Below are 18585 nucleotides of genomic sequence, written 5' to 3'. Positions count from 1 at the left end.
CGAATCGCGGCGCCTTAGACGACTGGGCCACCCGTGCCCCCTGACCTGCTTAGTGGCATACGCGGTAAAGATACTATTTAAATAAAGAATACTCGGCATTTTGCCAGAGTAATTTAAGGTCTAGACTAAAAATCATAAGCTGATTAAACCAAAGCAAGTCTGGGAATGTAGATTCTAACAGGATACATAGACAAATGCAAGCTACAGCTCCCCAAGTCTGTCCAAACTCATGCTACTCTGCTATGAAACGAATTATATGTGCACACTTAGCCTCAGTCAATGTTCATGATATCCAAATTAGAAGTAGAATACATTGCACAATGATATTAACTGCTTGTAAATATATCCTTAAAAATGTCAATTTGAACTTTATCAGTCCTGGAATATTTCCTTGCAAAATTGAATAGAGATAAATTGTATGTGATGCAATATACTCATATGAGGAAGATCGGTGGAAACACAGGTCAATTCACTCAATAGTTAAACTACATGTATACACATGCACAAAAGTTAAGCGCCACCATATTCATAGTCTCTTGATTTCACGTGTAGGAATCAGAAATACGAAATATGATGATGTATGACTGAATTAGGCTTCCATAGTTTCATGAACCCAAATTTGTCCAGATACAAGGAAAGCGTGGCTTTACGTGTTGCTGCAGTTCCCCTACCCTATAAAAAGTAAAATTCAAGTTTCAGACATGTGGTTGCATTTTGCTCCTGTGTGAGATTCCCCTTCCAATAGAGGTTGAAAATAAGCCATGGTGAGGAGAAAGTTAACGAACGCTGAAAGATGGCAAGTGATAGGCATGAAAAATGCTGGCATGTCTTGCAGGGCCATTGCAAGACAAATGGGTCGTCATCACAGAGTTATCACTCGTTTGATTGTCAAACATGGTCAAACCAATGATGTCAATGACAGGCATAGGTCTGGTAGGCCAAGAAAGACCTCTAACAGAGAGGAAAGACGTCTCTTCAGGATAGTCAGACGAAATCCATTTGCCACTTCAACAGATTTAAGACTGCAGTGGATTACCCATCAGAGAATCTCAACGATGACTGTAAGGCGTCGCCTCAGAGCGGCTGGTTATAACGCCAGAACTCAACTGACTGAGAGGCACATGCGGAATCGTCTGAAACGGTGTCGTGCCGTAGTCGATGGAACTTGCCAACTGGAGAAGGATCCATTGATCTTACCAGTGTCGAATGCTGCTACGAACTGCTGATGGTCGAATACGTGTTTGGAGGCAACGTAACACTCGTTTTGCACCAAGGAACATCCAGAAGACCTTAGCATGTGGCGGGGGGTCTGTCATGATATGTGTTTCCTTCGGCTGCAAACTTCCGCTGGTGACAATTCGTGGAAACCTGAATGGCCAACAATACCAAGATCCCGTTCTTCGTCCAGTGGTAGTCCCTCATTTTGACAACCATCCTCTTCAGAAAAGACCTGTTTACATGGACAACAATGCTAGACCACACAGATCTCGGGCAGTTTTGGCTTATTCGCGTCAAGAAGCTATTGCCACTCTTCCTTGGCCGGGCTGTAGTCCGGATCTTAATCCGATTGAGCATCTCTGGGACATTCTTTGCCGGAAAATCAGACATCGTGATCACCCAGTTCAAAATCTCACTGGACTTGAAGCCGCACTTCATGAAGAATGGATCCGTTTGCCTCAGAGAAGCATTCAACTACTTGTAATGAGTATGAGGCGCTTGGTTGAAGCTGTGGTCAATGTCCGTGGATCATACACACGTTACTAACGTTTCTGTCTTGCAATAGACTCTGCACTCACTAGGGTGTCTATGTGACACCTGAATTGGTCTGTTGATCATGACAGTTGCATGACAATAAAAGATTTTCAATGTCCAATCCTTTAATTTCTGGTCTTCGGTAAAATTCCATTCTGCTCATATTCTTTTGGAACACAAGATAAACTTGCTTTGGGACAACTTTTGCATCGCATGAGGTTTACATATACGGCTAATAACAATCCAGCTATCTGGCGGCGGTCTGTAAATAATCGAGTCTTTGACCAGACAATCCAGTGATTGACATCATGAACATCGATCCACGCAATTGGGATACGATGACTTGCATCAACCAAGTCAGCAAGCCTGACCACCCGATCCTGTTAGTCGCCTTTTACGACAAGCATAGTCGCCTTTTACGGCAAGCATGGGTTGCTGAAGATCTATTCTACCCCGGATCTTCATGGGTCCAAAATTTAAGTAACAATTCAATTTCTTTTAAAAAGTCAATATGTGAACGAGCACTGACATTAAAAAGATCCTTTAAGGATGAAACTTTGAAATAGTTATCCCTTGTGATGGAAAATCAACAGTCAAGCAGGACATGCTTGCAATTGGCCGTGATTCTCTCATCACAAGGGATACAAAATGGAGGATCCTCGCCTTTCAATATATATTCATGAGTATATCTGCTATTGATAACACGACATCGTCGCATTATGTCCTCTTCAAATCTGGACTGACAACCCAAGTAGGAGTAGCCAATAGTTGGTTTTATTTCATGTAATTATTTATACCCACTTGAGTGTCCCACTTCTTTTGCATTAGATCATGGATGTAAGATCTAATTACGGGTTTATAATCACTGTATGAATTAAGAAGTGGTGTCACAGATTTCTTGAGTGCTGCCTTAGCAGTAGCATCAGCCATTGTGTTACCAACGATCCCAACATGGCTGGGTAACCAACAAAAGACGTATTCGCCAGTAGCAAAATCATTAAACAATTCAACAATTTCTATTAAAAGTGGATGTGTGGAAGACATGTTTTTAATAGCTTGAATTCAAGAAAGAGTCTGAAAAAACAATGAACTATTTATGTTTAGTTTGGCTGTGGATGTATTTTAGAGCTGTAAAAAAGCATTTGCTTCTGCTGTGAAAATAGAATATTTATCTGGTAGTCTGGTTGAGATAGTTCTGGGTCCAATGATGGTGGCGCTGGCAACATGATGGTGGCGTTTGATTTTCTTGTCACTGAAACCAACAGGTATGCGGCTCAATTTTTAGCAGATAAGATCAACACGTTGAAATTACATTCACGTGCGAATAATTGGAAAAATGTTGACGCCTCCGAAATGAGAGCTTTCATTTCTATCTTGTTTGTGATGGGCCTGTCAAAGAAGCCATCTTATGAATCGTACTGGTCAAGTGACCCACTAATTGTATGTAAAAGGTTCAAAGCTATCATGTCCAGGGATAGGTTTATGCAGATTCTTATGTTTTATTCATTTTAATGACCATGCCAAAGACTTCCCCAAATAGGACCCAAGGCATGACAAATTATTCAAAATAAGACCTCTAATGACAATTCTTGGTTCAGGATGGCAGAGGCACTTCCAAAAAGACAGGGGGGTATCTGTAAATGAAAGTATGATAGCATACAAGGGTCGAACAGGTTTGCTGCAGTATATGCCAAATAAGCCACATAAGAGGGGGATCAAGTCATGGGGTCTGGCAGACAGCAGGACTGGGTACATGTTGAACTAGCAGGTTTAGACAGGGAGACCGCATGGTTTTGCCTTCCGAGGTTGTCACGTCATTGTGTCAACCACTGTATGGTAAGGGTCATCATGTCTACATGGACAATGTTTTCACTTCGCCCCATCTTTTCCAGGATATATCTGACAACAAGACAGGTGCGTGTGGAACACTGAGGGACTACCGACTGGATGAACCACAGCCTGTCAAGGATGCTCGACCCAATGCTGGTGATGATCCGCATTTATTAAGTGAAAATTAATTCCTGCACATCACATGGACAGATAAAAGAAAAGTCAACCTCTTGACTAGTATTCATAATGGTTCTTGTTTTTTTAAAAGAGTAAGATCAAACACTTCAGCAAACTGCTTCAGGGAGGAAAAAGCCAAAAGCAGTTCAATTGCACAGTCAGCACATGGGAGGCGTGGACCTGGCAGACAAGCAACTGCAGTATTACATGGTGCTCCACAGGTGTTGTAAGTGGTGGAAAAAGGTATTTTTGTACTTCATGGAACTTTCTTTCAACAATGCACTTGTCATCTACAAAGCTGCACACCCAGGTAAGAGGGTCAATTCTGAGAAATTTACATTGGTCGTTGCAACAAAGTTTCTGGAGGGATATGATCGACTTGAAGGAGGTAAGCCTCTGCAGCAAGCCTGGAGCGTCCTGCCAGACTTACAGCTCGTCATTTCCCTGTTAACATCCAGGAGAAACCCCCCAAAGGTAAGAAGTCATTCAATGATTGTGTCGTGTGTTCGAACAGAACAGCATCAGACCACCTTCATTTGCAAGAGCTGCAATGTTTACATGTGCCCTGTTCCATGTTTTGAACGGTATCATTCATTAGTAAATTATAGAATTACATGCTACCCATGTCTTCATGATTTAAAGCCAACATGTACTGTTATATCTTGTTTCATGTTCATGTTACTGTTTACAGTTATGGTTGTCAAACCATCATTTTGTTTGCAAAAATTAATACAAAAAAATATTCTATGCCAATCTGTATATAGATATGTAAATGATAATGTTTCTCTATTATTTATGTATTTATTAATTAATTTATTTGTACATATTTTGTTTCATGGAAAAATATTAATCAATGGTACTAAATACTGACTTATTCAAATGCTCCCTTCGAGCATCATTGGCAGAGACGCCTATGATATACCTGGAAAGTCCTGACAGACCCGTGAAGATTCCGGGATAGAATAGATCTTCATCAACCCATGCTTGCCGTAAAAGGCGACTATGCTTGTCGTAAAAGGCGACTAACGGGATCGGGTGGTCAGGCTCGCTGACTTGGTTGATGCATGTCATCGATCCCAATTGCGTGGATCGATGCTCACGATATTAATCACTGGATTTTCTGGTCCAGACTCGGATTATTTACAGACCGCCGTCATATAGCTGAAATTGCTGAGTGCGACGTTAAACATCAAACCAACCAACCAATTAACCTTGCCTGACATATTAAAGAAAGAAGAAAAAATGACAATATATAACAGTAACTGAAAATGTTACAAGGGGCAAATTATTAAGCATTAATAAATCTATCATCAACTCGCAACCAAGGAGGTATTTTAAATGTTGATATAGAATCTAGCCTAATTTAAATTTTAAACCTTATGTGAAATGGTTCTAAATTCAGTTATGCTATATATTATATATTTGCTTATTTTTTTGAATATGTTAATTTCTGCTTATCGTAAGAGGCGACTAACGGGATCGGGTGATCAGGCTCGCTGACTTGGTTGATGCATGTATTCGATCCCAAATGCGTGGATCGATGATCATGACATCAATCACTGGATTGTCTGGTCCAGACTCGTTTATTTACAGACCGCCGTCATACAGCTGATATATTGCTGAGTGCGGCGTTAAACAACAAACCAGCCAACCACGATTTTGTTTAGTGTATGCATCATGCAGTTGAGATTAGATCTATCTATCAAAGCATTGTGAAACATAAATTTTGTCACGCCCTTTATTGCGCACCTGCTGTGGAGGGTGATCATTATTGCCGATCCACGATATCCAGAGACGTATTGGTTGGTTGTTTTACGCCGCACTCAGCAATATTTCCGCTATATGACGGAGGTCTGTAAACAATCGATTCTGCACCAGACAATCCAGTGATTGACGTCATATGCGCATCGATCCACGCATCAACCAAGTCAGCGAGCCTGATCACCCGATCCCGTTACTCCCCTTTTACGGCAAGCATGGGTTGCTGAAGACCTATTCTACCCCGGATCTTCACGGGTAAGAGACGTATTGCGTGGGGCACAATTATTATTGCGAAAAATAATTATCAGCGTGTACATCGCAGAAACACGAATCATATCCATTTATATTCACCGTAACATCGACTGGTCATTCTTAAATAACAATAAAAGTTCAAATAAAAGATATCGAGAAACTTACATGTGGCATGTTGATTCATCGTCTACCGTTTCCGGGTCACGGGAGCACGCAAGGTCAAACAGATAAAATATTACGCCAATTATATCGTCAAAGCCATATTTTCATTTCATATTAGTGGTGATTACTGATAGTGTATTGATTTGTGTTTATTCTGTATGTGACAGGCTATTTCAAAATTTACTGTAATTGTTTCGTTACGAAAGATTATCAGCAGACTAGCTACCCCTATCTGTGACATAACATCCGGTGATCTTTGCACTTACCATCGACTGAGATGATAGTCAACTTTCGCCAAGGCACATATGTGAAGACAATGTAAACTTGATATAAAAATAGCAATACGTTATGCGAAGCGCGCCACGTTTGATTTTCATAAGTCTGCCAGCATCATGTGACACGGGATGTGTATTTTCTTATATCGTCAATATTCACCCAAAACACTTGAAATTAGGATTGATGAAGATTTTCAAGTCATTAATTGTTTCCTGCAAAATTAAGAACATGACGCCAAGGCACATATGTGAAGACAATGTAAACTTGATATAAAAATAGCAATACGTTATGCGAAGCGCGCCACGTTTGATTTTCATAAGTCTGCCAGCATCATGTGACACGGGATGTGTATTTTCTTATATCGTCAATATTCACCCAAAACACTTGAAATTAGGATTGATGAAGATTTTCAAGTCATTAATTGTTTCCTGCAAAATTAAGAACATGACACGTCAGATTAACCCGAGTGTTCGTATTTCTGCAACTGACATGATAACCTCGAAAAATAAGGTTTTTTTCTGTTTACGTTTGGATAATAAATTTAATGAAATGATCCATAATTTACCAGCGCTTTGTTATTTGACGATAAAAAAATCGAATTATATAATACTAACTTAAAATTAAGATATTGCACAAATTTGACGATTTAAACAGGTTCCTTACATAAAACACAAACCAGCTTCAATAACGTAATTCAGGTAAGTTCAAGAAAAATTACAAATGTAATGTTCGCTTTTGTTTTTAACCTTGATATGATTGAAAACATCAGGATATTTCTATATGGTTAGATCAATGTGTGGTTTTCTGGAATAAATGTGCAAAATATTTCTTCAATTGGCCCTTGTATTATGAAGCACCAACTGTTTGAAATCGCCCACCCTCTTTAGAGCGCCATATGCTAAAATTAATCCAGCAGGCAGGGGTAAGAAGTGTGAAAACAATTCAGCAGGCTAGAGGTTAAATAAGACATACGTAAATAGAATATGTAGCATGTGTCGTTTTAAGCAGGCCTCTAAGACGTATATGTGTCTTGGAACAAGAACACATCTAATATGAATCCATAAAGGCCCTCTCAAGACCATAATAAATCAATAATTTGATTTTCATCTACTATTTAAACAAGTGTGAGGTATTTCTTTCATGTCATATTATACTAGACAACTGAAGACATCTCTATGGATAAACGTAAAGGGGCATGATTCTCATGAAGGATGAATATTTGATTAATGCATTTTCAGTCCATGAACTTGATCATAACAGTAAACTACGGATCACTATATATTCTGGGGATCCCTGAATGTTTTTTTATTCTTAGCTTAACCTATTAATAAGAAATTAGACAAGAATTAATATAACGTCAAAAGTCTAATAGTCAAAATTTGTAATATGCGACAATGCATATACATTTATGAAATATAGTTATGCAAATGGTGGAATTATCTTGATAAGGATATACATGTAAGTGTTGCCCTATAACTTGGTGTATATTTTAATGCACGCTGAAGGATTGTTCAATGACAAGGGTCCAGCATTGTGCTTTTGGGTATATATGGCTGCGGTCTGTAAATAATCGAGTCTGGAACAGACAATCCAGTGATTGACAACATGTGCATCGACCCACTCAATTGGGATCGATGACATGCATCAAGTCAGCGAGCCTGACCACCCGATCCCGTTAGTCGCCTATTACGACAAGCATAGTCGCCTTTTTAAGGCAAGCATGGGTTGCTGACGACCTATTCTACCCCGGTTGGTTGGTTGGTTGATTTGTTAGTTTAACGCCGCGCTCAGCAATATTCCAATTATATGACGGCGGTCTGTAAATAATCGAGTCTGGACCAGACAATCCAGTTATTGATATCATGTGCATCGATCCACGCAATTGGGATCGATGACATGCATCAACCAAGTCAGCGAGCCTGACCACCCGATCCCGTTAGTCGCCGTTTACGGCAAGCATGGGTTGCTGAAGACCTATTCTACCCCGGAATCTTCACGGGTCTTTTGGTCAGTGACCTGTACAGATTCAGGCATTCAAGATCAGAATGGGACCCCTGTATTCCACGACTTGTAGGGAGCAATGGTGTGCCTGAAGTTCAAAGCACTGCAATTTCGTGTGCAGTGTTGCACTTATGCGTGCTCGACGCCTATGATCATGGTTTCGAATCCTGGTTCGCCCTGATTGTGCTTTCTGCCATACTCGATCAGATACTCGTTGGTTTCACAAGTTTTTTAAAAACATCAAAGACCTGCGTCAAGTCGAGCGTTCATGATTTGTCAAGCTGAACCGACATGGTGAAACGTTCTGAAATACTCGCAATCCTCTCCGCTTTTCGTTGATAGAATCTCTCAGGCGATGAAGAAACTCAGCATAGTAGTCTTTTGACTTTCTAAGTTTGTTCGATTGTTTGTTGTTTAACGCCGCACTCCGCAATATTCCAGCTACATGACTGCGGTCTGTTGGTTGGTCGGTCGGTTTGTTTGTTGTTTAACGCCGCACTCAGCAATATTCCAGCTACATGACTCCGGTCTGTTGGTTGGTCGGTCGGTTTGTTTGTTGTTTAACGCCGCACTCAGCAATATTCCAGCTATATGATGGCTGTCTGTAAATAATCGAGTCTGGTAATTAATATCATGAGCATCGATCCACGCAATTGGGATCGATGACATGCATCAGCCAAGTCAGCGAGCCTGACCACCCGATCCCGTTAGTCGCCTTGTACGAGACTGCGGTCTGTTAATAATCGAGTCTGGACAAGAATCTCTTACGACAAGCATAGTCACCTTTTAGACTGGAATATTGCTGAGTGCGGCGTCAAACAACAAACCAACCAACCAACCAACAAACCGTTTACGGCAAGCATGGGTTGCTAGGTATGAGGTAACTGAAGCGATGCATCTAATGATTTGACTATTTTTTACTAGTCTGTTCCAAAATGCTAGATGATTTATGTATGATGCTCTACTCTTTTCATCATGATTTAAACTTAATTATAAGTACGTTTGCATATTCGTATGCTGATACAGCCGATACGCTTCTTGTGTATTCCAACATTGTCCGCAAAGTTTCTCAGTCCGCTGACAACAACACCCCGCCAAAGTAAGAAGCAGGTGCGTCATAATAATAGCTTGGTTGCTCTGGTATCACACCCACCTCCTCCCACTGGTCCAAATGATGCACAGCTACAGCAGAAGGACCAACTTCCATGAGCTCCGTAGCCGTGTACGCTATTCCATATTGCTTCTTCATGAAGACGAACATGTCAGCGTTTTTTCTCTTAAACACGTCCAGCTGTAGGTAGAACAAGTAGGTTCCAGAGACCGGTGCAATGAACGTCCCTGAGGTCATGTTGTAGCCAGAGCCTAAGTTCTTATCGACATGACCGAAGTTCACGGGAGTGTAAGCATCAGTGCGGAGGGCAGTTGTGCCGGCTGGGTTCCCCACATGGAATAACACGGTTTTTGATGCTGAAATAAAGGTGAAAACATCAGGACCTAAAATGTATTTTTTCTTAGGTCGACTTATAAGTCGACCTAAGAAAAAATACATTTTGGTTTGAAAGACAGATTACCTAAAAAAAGCTTTTAGAATCAAATTGTATTTCGATAATTGTGTGGGTACAATTAATCTAATATTGTACCTAGTCCATGAGCCAGAGAAAATTTGACTACCAAACAGAGGGACAAATTACCAATATGATTTTCAGCTAGCTTGATGTCTCAACTGTATAATTTCATGTGATGGACATTTCAGATGCCCAGCTAAATACGATTTTGGCGGCCATTTTCCAAGATGGCGGCCATTTTTTCACTTTTTCTACAGATTTCAGAAATAAGCTTATAACACAGAATTTATTAATTTCAGACAACTTTTATTTACTGATATTGTTTCAGCACTACATTGCACACATTCTGTTATGCTTTTTGTATATCATTGAGTTATAATATTTGAGTTAATGTTGACATTATATAAAGAAATTACCCTTTTTAACATTTTTCTGACATCTTTTCTTTCCAATGCAACGTTGTTGAGTAATAATTCACACCTTATGGTAGATAAAAAATGTCTAATGTATTTTCATATATAAAATACCATTTGGAAGTTAAAACACGATAGTGCATAAACATAAGCAGCCATTTTTCAATATAGTCCACTTTTTCACAGATAATTAAAAAATTAAGAAAGTCGTACATATTGCAACCAAAACTTGTTTTTATATTTCCTAGCTAAATTTCCAAGAATCTAAAGTGTTCAAAGTTAAAATGTACACATTCTGATATTACATTTATATGTGTTTAATAATAACATCAAAAGTATACATATAAACAAAATTCCTATTTCATTCCCACCCTTCTGCAATTAAATGGATCTCTAAGACACATAGATCAATGTCCGGTACCAACTTAGCGTTAAACTTTCAAATAAAAAATAACATTTGCAGACAAATATAACTTGTTCATAATTCAAAAGCCACCACAGTCCTTCTACTTCACAAATCTTCTACTTCTTAAAAATCAGCATCTAGTAATATCAACTCACCATTTTAAACAGGAGACTGTTTGCTAGAGTTTCATGCCGTTGACATTAACATTGTAACACAATTTAGCATGAATATGGCCAGTACTTGTAACAGTTTCAAGAAAATGTCTATAACTAATAGACATTTCAACAATGAGGATGTCTTATTCTGTCCCAAAACCTGCTATGTGATACACATCCAACTGTCAAATTCAGTCATCTTCATCGCTTGAGTCTTCTGCATCTTGATGTATCTCTTCATCATTGTCATCCATGTTGGAGCAGGGTGACAACTTGCAGGCAGAGGTACATTTAAGACCATTTAATATACATGTGCACTCACGTGGTCGACAAGTACGAGAACATCTGCATGACATCAAACCAAGGACCACTTCTGGAGCTGGCAAGCCCGTCAACCATTTGATTGCCAGATTTCCTGTCTCGTTTATTTCCCAACCATGGCCTGCAGAGGGATCTGGTAAGTCTGGAGAATTTTCAAGGCTCCTCCTCCAAACCGCTGACTGGTAATTAGCATGGAGGGTATGCTGGAAAAGCGCATCTTTACATGGTGGCAGCTGTCCAGATTCAACATCCCCGCCTCTACCTCGAAATATCTGGTAACGCAGCTCATTGACCTTGTTTACCGTTGTGTTGCTGCAATATAGCTGACAGGTAAAGGATTGGATGATCTTAAACACTTCAGGAGAAAGATGCCACTCAGTACCAAGATCTCCAAAAGCCTTTCTGAAAGTTTCATCTCTTAGAAGCAGTTTTAGAGCCCTCAGCTTGCCGTGACCAGCCAATGCACTCAGAGAGTCACATCCAGTCCATGCATGTAGCCCCAATAAAGCTGCACAAGCTTCACTTCCTAAAGCTTCAGCAAGTTTTGTTATGTCCACAAGCCTCAAACGAGCTTTTGTACCTCGTCTGATAATGATTCTGCTGTTGATCTTTGTGCTGAGAGCAAGACAGATAACTAGCACATCTGTGTCATCTGTGACAAGGACCAGGCCTTGATATTCTTCTGAGGCATGCTTAGCATGCAACAGTAAACGAGTATCAGCTTTCTTCGTGGCATGACTCCAGGCGTGTTACATTTTGCCATCCCTCACTCGTTAACTGAATGCACATACTTCCGTGTGTAACAAACATAGTTTTGTTACCGAGCTGTTTACGTCGCCTTAGCTCTTTCCAACTCTGTGCCAGAAATCTAGTGAGGTTGTTCTTACTCTCGGTACATGCAAGAAGTCGTCTCCAGTTTTTCAGTTTGTGTCCTTCTCTTATCTGTGTGAAGATAATGCCTTCAGTTGAACCCCGATTCAGACGCTCAGCTGACTTTATTGACTGTTCCCTGTACACGTCAAACACCACATCAATTCTGTTACATCCCTGACCAGCATGCAACATCTGGGCAAATACTCGATCAGACAGCTCATCAAATGTGTGATTTTCGCCGTGGATTTTCTGAATGATGGCCATAGCATCAAGAAGAGCAGCACTTTGGGTGGGGGTACCATCTGCAAACGACACTTTAGTCTCCAAGTGTTTTGCCAGAGCAGATTTATTTGTCTTTTTCATTGTGCCATCACCATTTGCAAGAGACCAGGGTAGTGGACCTAGAGGGTGGCTCAGCACATCACGCATGTCTAACCTTCTGTTCTGGGCAATGAGAACCATATTTGCAAACACTCTTCTGTCAGCTTTTAGGATGATTTCTGTGTTTGTACACTTGCTTGTTTTCTTGTTAATGTCCGTAAATGATTTCAAATTCATCTTCTTCACGGTGTTGTAGAAACCTTCACCCTTCTGAAGCCGTTCTGCTTGGAACGCCTGATAAGCTTCCTCTCCCTTTTGCCTTGATGTCAAAAGATCGGCAGAAACATCAGGGGGGGCCACTGCTCCAGTGGATATGCAAACAAGATCTGAATCTTCAGAAAGCGGGTTTGTCCAGTTCTCCAATGTATCAACTAATGATCTGATGTCAGATTCATCTCTACGAATGCGTGGCCTGTCCAGGTCTGAATGGCTAAGGGAAGGTGACTGCACTGAAATTTGTTCACGTAGTTGTCTCAATGCAGCTGCTCTGTGTTCAGCAGTGAGATAGTAGCGTGACACGGTCCCTGGCTTGAGACTGAACCCTCGTGTTCCACCAGCAGTTTGGGTGTCTTTGTTTACAGTTTCTTCTGTGGTCTGATCAACTGCAATCCTGCCAAAGGGATTAATTTTCCTCAGTTGAACAGAGAAACCCTTGTTGCGAAAGTGCTCATACATCCATGGACTTGTCTCCTTTAACCGAGTCATCTGAGCAAAGTACACAGGAAGAAACCGTGCATAGTTGGTTTTGTTCATTGCAAAGCACCAAGGTATGACATTTCTGATGCAAGCAAGATGAAGATGCCAGTCTCCTTCTCTATCAGCACGAAGTAGGCCAAGCAGAATATCCACCATGTCAATGTAAGTCATCCAAAAGGCTGAGAGTTGACCTCTTTCATGGCGCAAGACATTTAGGTGACTCATGAACATTTCAGAAATTTCCTTGTATGATTCATCCCTCAATACATCATCTTGTGATTTATGACAAATGGTCTGATGGAGCTTACCTATTTGGATTTTCGCATCACTCAGCTTTGCTAGGCTTTCAGGATGATGGATCTCAAGCCATTCCACAAATTCATTCCATGCTAGCCTCATCAGGGCTTCATATACCAGCTTGTGCAATGGACTGCTCGATTATACTGTTTTCCCTCCAGTACCTTACTGATAGATCCTTCAGCAATGACTCCGGATTCTACTGCAAGGTCACGAAGTCCTGCATCACCAAACCTTTTTCCAATTGCTGACATGAAATTGCAAATCGTGTGAAAGTTTCCCATCATCAATACAATGCCTTTAAACTTGTCAGGGTTTTTCCACACGATTTCTGTAGCTTTTGAATACAGTGCCTGGTCGAAAACAACAGCAATATTCTGAAGCTGTAGAGATGATTGTACAGCAAGAGATTGATGCAGAATGTCTTGCACAGTTGCCATTTCTGTTGCTGGAGCATTAATTGTGGGAATGTAACCAACTGTATCAGCGAATACCTCCATGTCATCTCTTGTCAGTATGTTATATCCTGTCCAAGAACTTATTGTCTGATTTGTTGGATCATGCATTCTGACAAGAATCCAGAGTAAGTTTTGCTGGTGTGCACTTGTTTTTGCGACTTCAAATTCAGTAGAAAGGTCAGCTGGCACAATGGGGGGTGGACCTTCCCTTTTCCCCACAGTGTAGATAGGAAGTAGTTGATCAGAAGGCTCAATTGTTCGCCGCTTCTCTTTCTTGTCCACATTGGTTTTTGATCTTGGTGGCATACATGTCAGAGAAGTTGGCTGAACTATTATGCCATTGACACGATGTGATGTCCCTGATCCACTTAGTACTTCCTCTTGTCTGTCAATGTTGTCAAAAGCAAGTACAGTTGGAACAGACTGATGGATGCTTGCTGGAAGAGGTACTTCATCAATGTCTACATGTTCCATCTTGTCAATACACAGCGCAGTGTCAATCTCCTCCAAGGTTGAGTATGAACAAGAGTGTCCCAAGCGATTTAAAGTTTTGATCAGCTCAACATTACCTGTCAGAGTTTTTATTACCCATGGCAGAAGAATGTGCTTTGGCGTTATTACTTTGCCAACAGTAACAGCAGCAACAATGTCCTGGGCAATGGACCATGAAAGTCTGCTAATGCGAGTTGAGGGTGTCTCTTTGCCACCAAGTAACAGATTCAGAAACCTTATGACACTACTGGGTAAAGAAGAATATGTGGAATTCAATTCTTCAGGACGTGGAGGCCAAGGCTGTTCTTTGATTTCACTCTTTATTTGTCCACATAAGAACATCGCTGTATCACTGACTAATGTTTCATATTTATCATCTGACTTTGCATTCAGTTTGTCCTTCAATGAAACATAATCAGCAGCTATAGTTTCAAGCAACAAGTTGTCAGGTCTGATGTATACCCTCCGTCCCACAGTGAAAAAATGCAAAGATTCTTTAAATTCAACCTCAAGTGTCCGACGAAGATGATACTTAGTTGCATCTGTAACTTCATGAATCCCCTGTTCATTCATTAACATTACAAGATCTGATGTCAAGTCAGTGAGAGGAAGAATACGGGGACTTGAAAAGAGATCATCCCTAATTTTGTCAAACAATATGCTGAGAGCAGCCTTCTCTGATTTTTGATAGGAGTCATCAGATTGTATTTCAGAAGGAATATTTGTTCCTCTTGCTCTTGTATAGTTTTTGTAGCATGTCCTGTGGTAATGTGCTTCTGCTGCAACAATGTCGCGTGATGTAAGAGCGAGGATTCTCTCATCAAGGCGTTCTGTGGCGATCTCACGGACAGTTTTGTCAGCTCTTAGCTCTGCTGCTGGCTTCAAAGGTTCACGGCTGTTTGACCTTTTAATATATTTTGTCTGTCTTTCACAGAAAATACATGTTTTGTCATATACTGTTGAAGGTGCAAGTCCTTTTTTACGAGATTGCCTCGAACAGGAATCCCCAGATTCACTTGCAGAATGTTCTGTTGCTAGTTTAGCCAGTGCCTTTTTATGGGTAAACTCTGATCTACACTTCCTGTGATACTGTACAGTATCAGGCAATGTCTGATCAGCCTCTACAAGTTTAACCAGTGGTTCAAACTGTCTTACATGAGCAGCTTCACATAGAGTCATCCATGAGCTGTCATCTTTGGGGCTTGTCAAGTCTACCGGAGATGACTCTTGACCACATAAAATGCAAAGGTTACTGTCTATCTTCCGTCGTTTTAAGACTGTTTCATGGTCTGACATTTTGCTCTTGACTCAAAGATAAGTTATCTGCCTGTAACAACAGAAAAAAAATCATTTTACTTACAATTTAAAAAAAGAGTAAATACTCACATAATTACTGGTCCCTGCTACAAAGTCTGATGAGAGTTATCTCCCTTGAATAGCAGACAGCTCATGTTAGACAGGTTTTATTAAAGAACAGTATAATTAATACTGTAAGACACTTTTGTATTGACATGTACAATCTTGACAGTACCATAATTGTCTGAGTGTTGTTGTTTTAACTTTATCTTGCTATAAAATCAAATATACTCACGAAAATCATCCTCCAAGTAAACTGTCAACTCCATGCTTGTTGGTGTCAGTGGAAAGGACCAGTCATTGCATCAATTTTATATAAACACAGATGCATTGTATTTATCCATTAACTGACAACAGACAGTAGTTTCAGATGTAATTGGGGAATTATCTTTTTTGTTGCACAATTTAAGGTCTCATTTTGAGTAATTAAACTTCATATGAAAGAAAATATTGTTGTTTTTTTTCTTGCAGGGTTTTAAATAGATAATGTTTATTTTAACTATGGTAATATATGCAAAATTTAATTGCTTTTGTATTAAACTGAAATGCAGAGATTTCATCAAACATGGGGTTAGTAGTCGGAAATTTGTGTGTAAATTTTGAGAACATTTTGAGCAAGGATAACCGGCTTTGCAGTGCAAGAAAACAATGTAATTTCTGTGATCACTTATTATTATAAATACAACAAACAGCTGTTATCAATCACAAAATTTCAATGCTATGTAAAGTCATAACACTGAAGTAAACAATTCTTAATGTCTTTGCATAATAAAAAAATATTTTTTTTATAGATTTTTCAATATAATTTGATAACAGAAAAATATTTATTACATAAAACCATACAAATTGTATATCAAAATGTGTGGAATTTAGTGCCTGACACATTTCATTACACAAAAACTGTCTGGGAATTGTAAATTCTGTTTTTCATGCTTATTTCTGAAATTTGGAGCAAATTGGAAAAAAATGGCGGCCATCTTGAAAATGGCGGCCAAAATGACATTTAGCTGGACATGTGAGATGTCCATCATGTGATTTCATGTAGTTTTGACATCAGGCTATCTGAAAACCACAATGGAAATTTGTCCCTCCATTTGGTAGTCAAACATAAAAATCAGGGGTCTGGCTCATGGACTAACCCGTGAAGCCCGGGGTAGAATAGGTCTTTATCAACCCATGCTTGCCATAAAAGGCGACTGTGCTTGTCGTAGAGATGGCCATTGTATCCCAATTGCGTGGATCGATGCTTATGATATCAATCACTGGATTGTCTGGTCCAGACTCGATTATTTACAGACCGCGGTCATATAGCTGGAATATTGCTGAGTGCGGCGTAAAACAACAAACCATCTCTCTCACTACTTACTGAGTTGTGACTTCAGAGATGCCACTTGTTTATTCAGTGCGGCAATGTCAGCGGCTGCCTGAACCTTGCTTGCCTGTAATGTTGCTGTTGTTGTTTGAAGATTGGTCACGGTCTGCTGAAGGCGATCGACGTGACTCAAGAGGGTGGTGAGATCAACATGAACACTTCCCTGAGGCTTTGACGTAGGCATGATAAGTCCAGAGAGAGTCCCACTCAGCAATATACAAACAAACAGAACTGCCACTATCATTGTGCCTGGTGTTGAAAAGATTAGCCAGTCAGCCGTTTTCAACCCATTTATCTACATTATCCAGATCACGTGGGCACTCCTACATGTAGTTCTGGTAATGGTCCACATCTGCTGTCTCTCATAACGTTAAAAGTGCAAATGCATTTTAGGGTTGGTTGTTTTACGCCGCACTCAGCAAAATATTCCAGCTATATGACGGCGGTCTGTAAATATACGAGTCTGGACCAGACAATCCAGTGATTGATATCATGAGCATCGATCCACGCAATTGGGATCGATGACATGCATCAACCAAGTCAGCGAGCCTGACCACCCGATCCCGTTAGTCGCCTTTTACGAGTCCACGCAATTGCGATCGATGACATGCATCAACTAAGTCAGCGAGCCTGACCACCCGGACCCGTTAAGATTCCGGGGTAGAATATAGGTCTTCAGCAACCCATGCTTGCCGTAAAAGGCGACTATGCTTGTCGTAAATGGCATCGTTTCACTTCTGCTGTCTCCGACAACACAAAGAAAGTTAAATACTAACATGCACATTCCGGACAGATAGCTTATCTCTGTGTGGTTAATTAAGGTAACACCACGACGGGCTCTGCCCGAACAGGTGGTGAGGTGAAATGGGGTTTAACGTCGCGTTCAAGATTATTGCACTTATATAGCGACGTGCATGCGTGTGTGGCTTCTTGTACTAGTCCGGACTGATGCTGATTTATAGTGCTAGCTCACTGAGATACCATGCCGCAGTTTAACATGAATACCCCACTCAGACACAGTATACTAATTAAGGTAGCACCACGACGGGCTCTGCCCGAACAGGTGGTGAGGTGAAATGGGGTTTAACGTCGCGTTCAAGATTATTGCACTTATATAGCGACGTGCATGCGTGTGTGGCTTCTTGTACTAGTCCGGACTGATGCTGATTTATAGTGCTAGCTCACTGAGATACCATGCCGCAGTTTAACATGAATACCCCACTCAGACACAGTATACTGACTCCGAGCCGACCCGTCCTTGTTTAAGCCCCTTAATGCCGAGCGCCAGACAGGGTAACAACAACTACCATGTTTTAACGTCTTTTGGTATGATGCGGCCGGGGATCGAACCCCGGACCTTCCGCTCTACCACTGGACCACGGAGGCCGTCTCTGAACAGGTACAAAATCATGTCAGCGACATATACAAGTAGGGCCACGGTGAATTATTTTATTTTGTCTAAGTATCTTCTACGTAGGACTTAGTATGGTCTAGAATCACTATCTTCTATGTAGGTTGGTTTGTTGTTTAACGCCGCACTCAGCAATATTCCAGCTATATGACGGCGGTCTGTAAATAATCGAGTCTGG

General features: G+C 40.6%; 2 protein-coding genes across 2 annotated transcripts; one reads left to right on the top strand and one right to left on the bottom strand.

Annotated features, from left to right (window-relative positions):
• Positions 1-3331: 3331 nt before the first annotated feature.
• LOC125383620 lies at positions 3332-7507 on the top strand. Its single transcript, XM_048402212.1, has 4 exons — positions 3332-3516; positions 3711-3738; positions 3871-4147; positions 7449-7507. Exons 1-4 carry the CDS (start codon positions 3332-3334, stop codon positions 7505-7507), a joined length of 549 nt encoding a protein of 182 aa, XP_048258169.1.
• A 1635-nt stretch (positions 7508-9142) lies between these two features.
• On the bottom strand, positions 9143-17446 carry LOC124150034. The gene is made up of 2 exons (XM_046521910.2): positions 16991-17446; positions 9143-9678 (listed from the first exon to the last, which is right to left on the bottom strand). The coding sequence occupies exons 1-2, from the start codon at positions 17238-17240 to the stop codon at positions 9281-9283; spliced, it is 648 nt and encodes a 215-aa protein (XP_046377866.1). The 5' UTR covers positions 17241-17446; the 3' UTR covers positions 9143-9280.
• Between the last annotated feature and the right edge of the window lie 1139 nt (positions 17447-18585).

Source organism: Haliotis rufescens, unplaced genomic scaffold (genome assembly GCF_023055435.1).
Source record: "Haliotis rufescens isolate VD_foot unplaced genomic scaffold, xgHalRufe1.0.p SCAF_25, whole genome shotgun sequence".
Lineage (NCBI taxonomy): Eukaryota > Metazoa > Mollusca > Gastropoda > Lepetellida > Haliotidae > Haliotis > Haliotis rufescens.
This window is presented reverse-complemented; position numbering and strand designations above follow the sequence as displayed.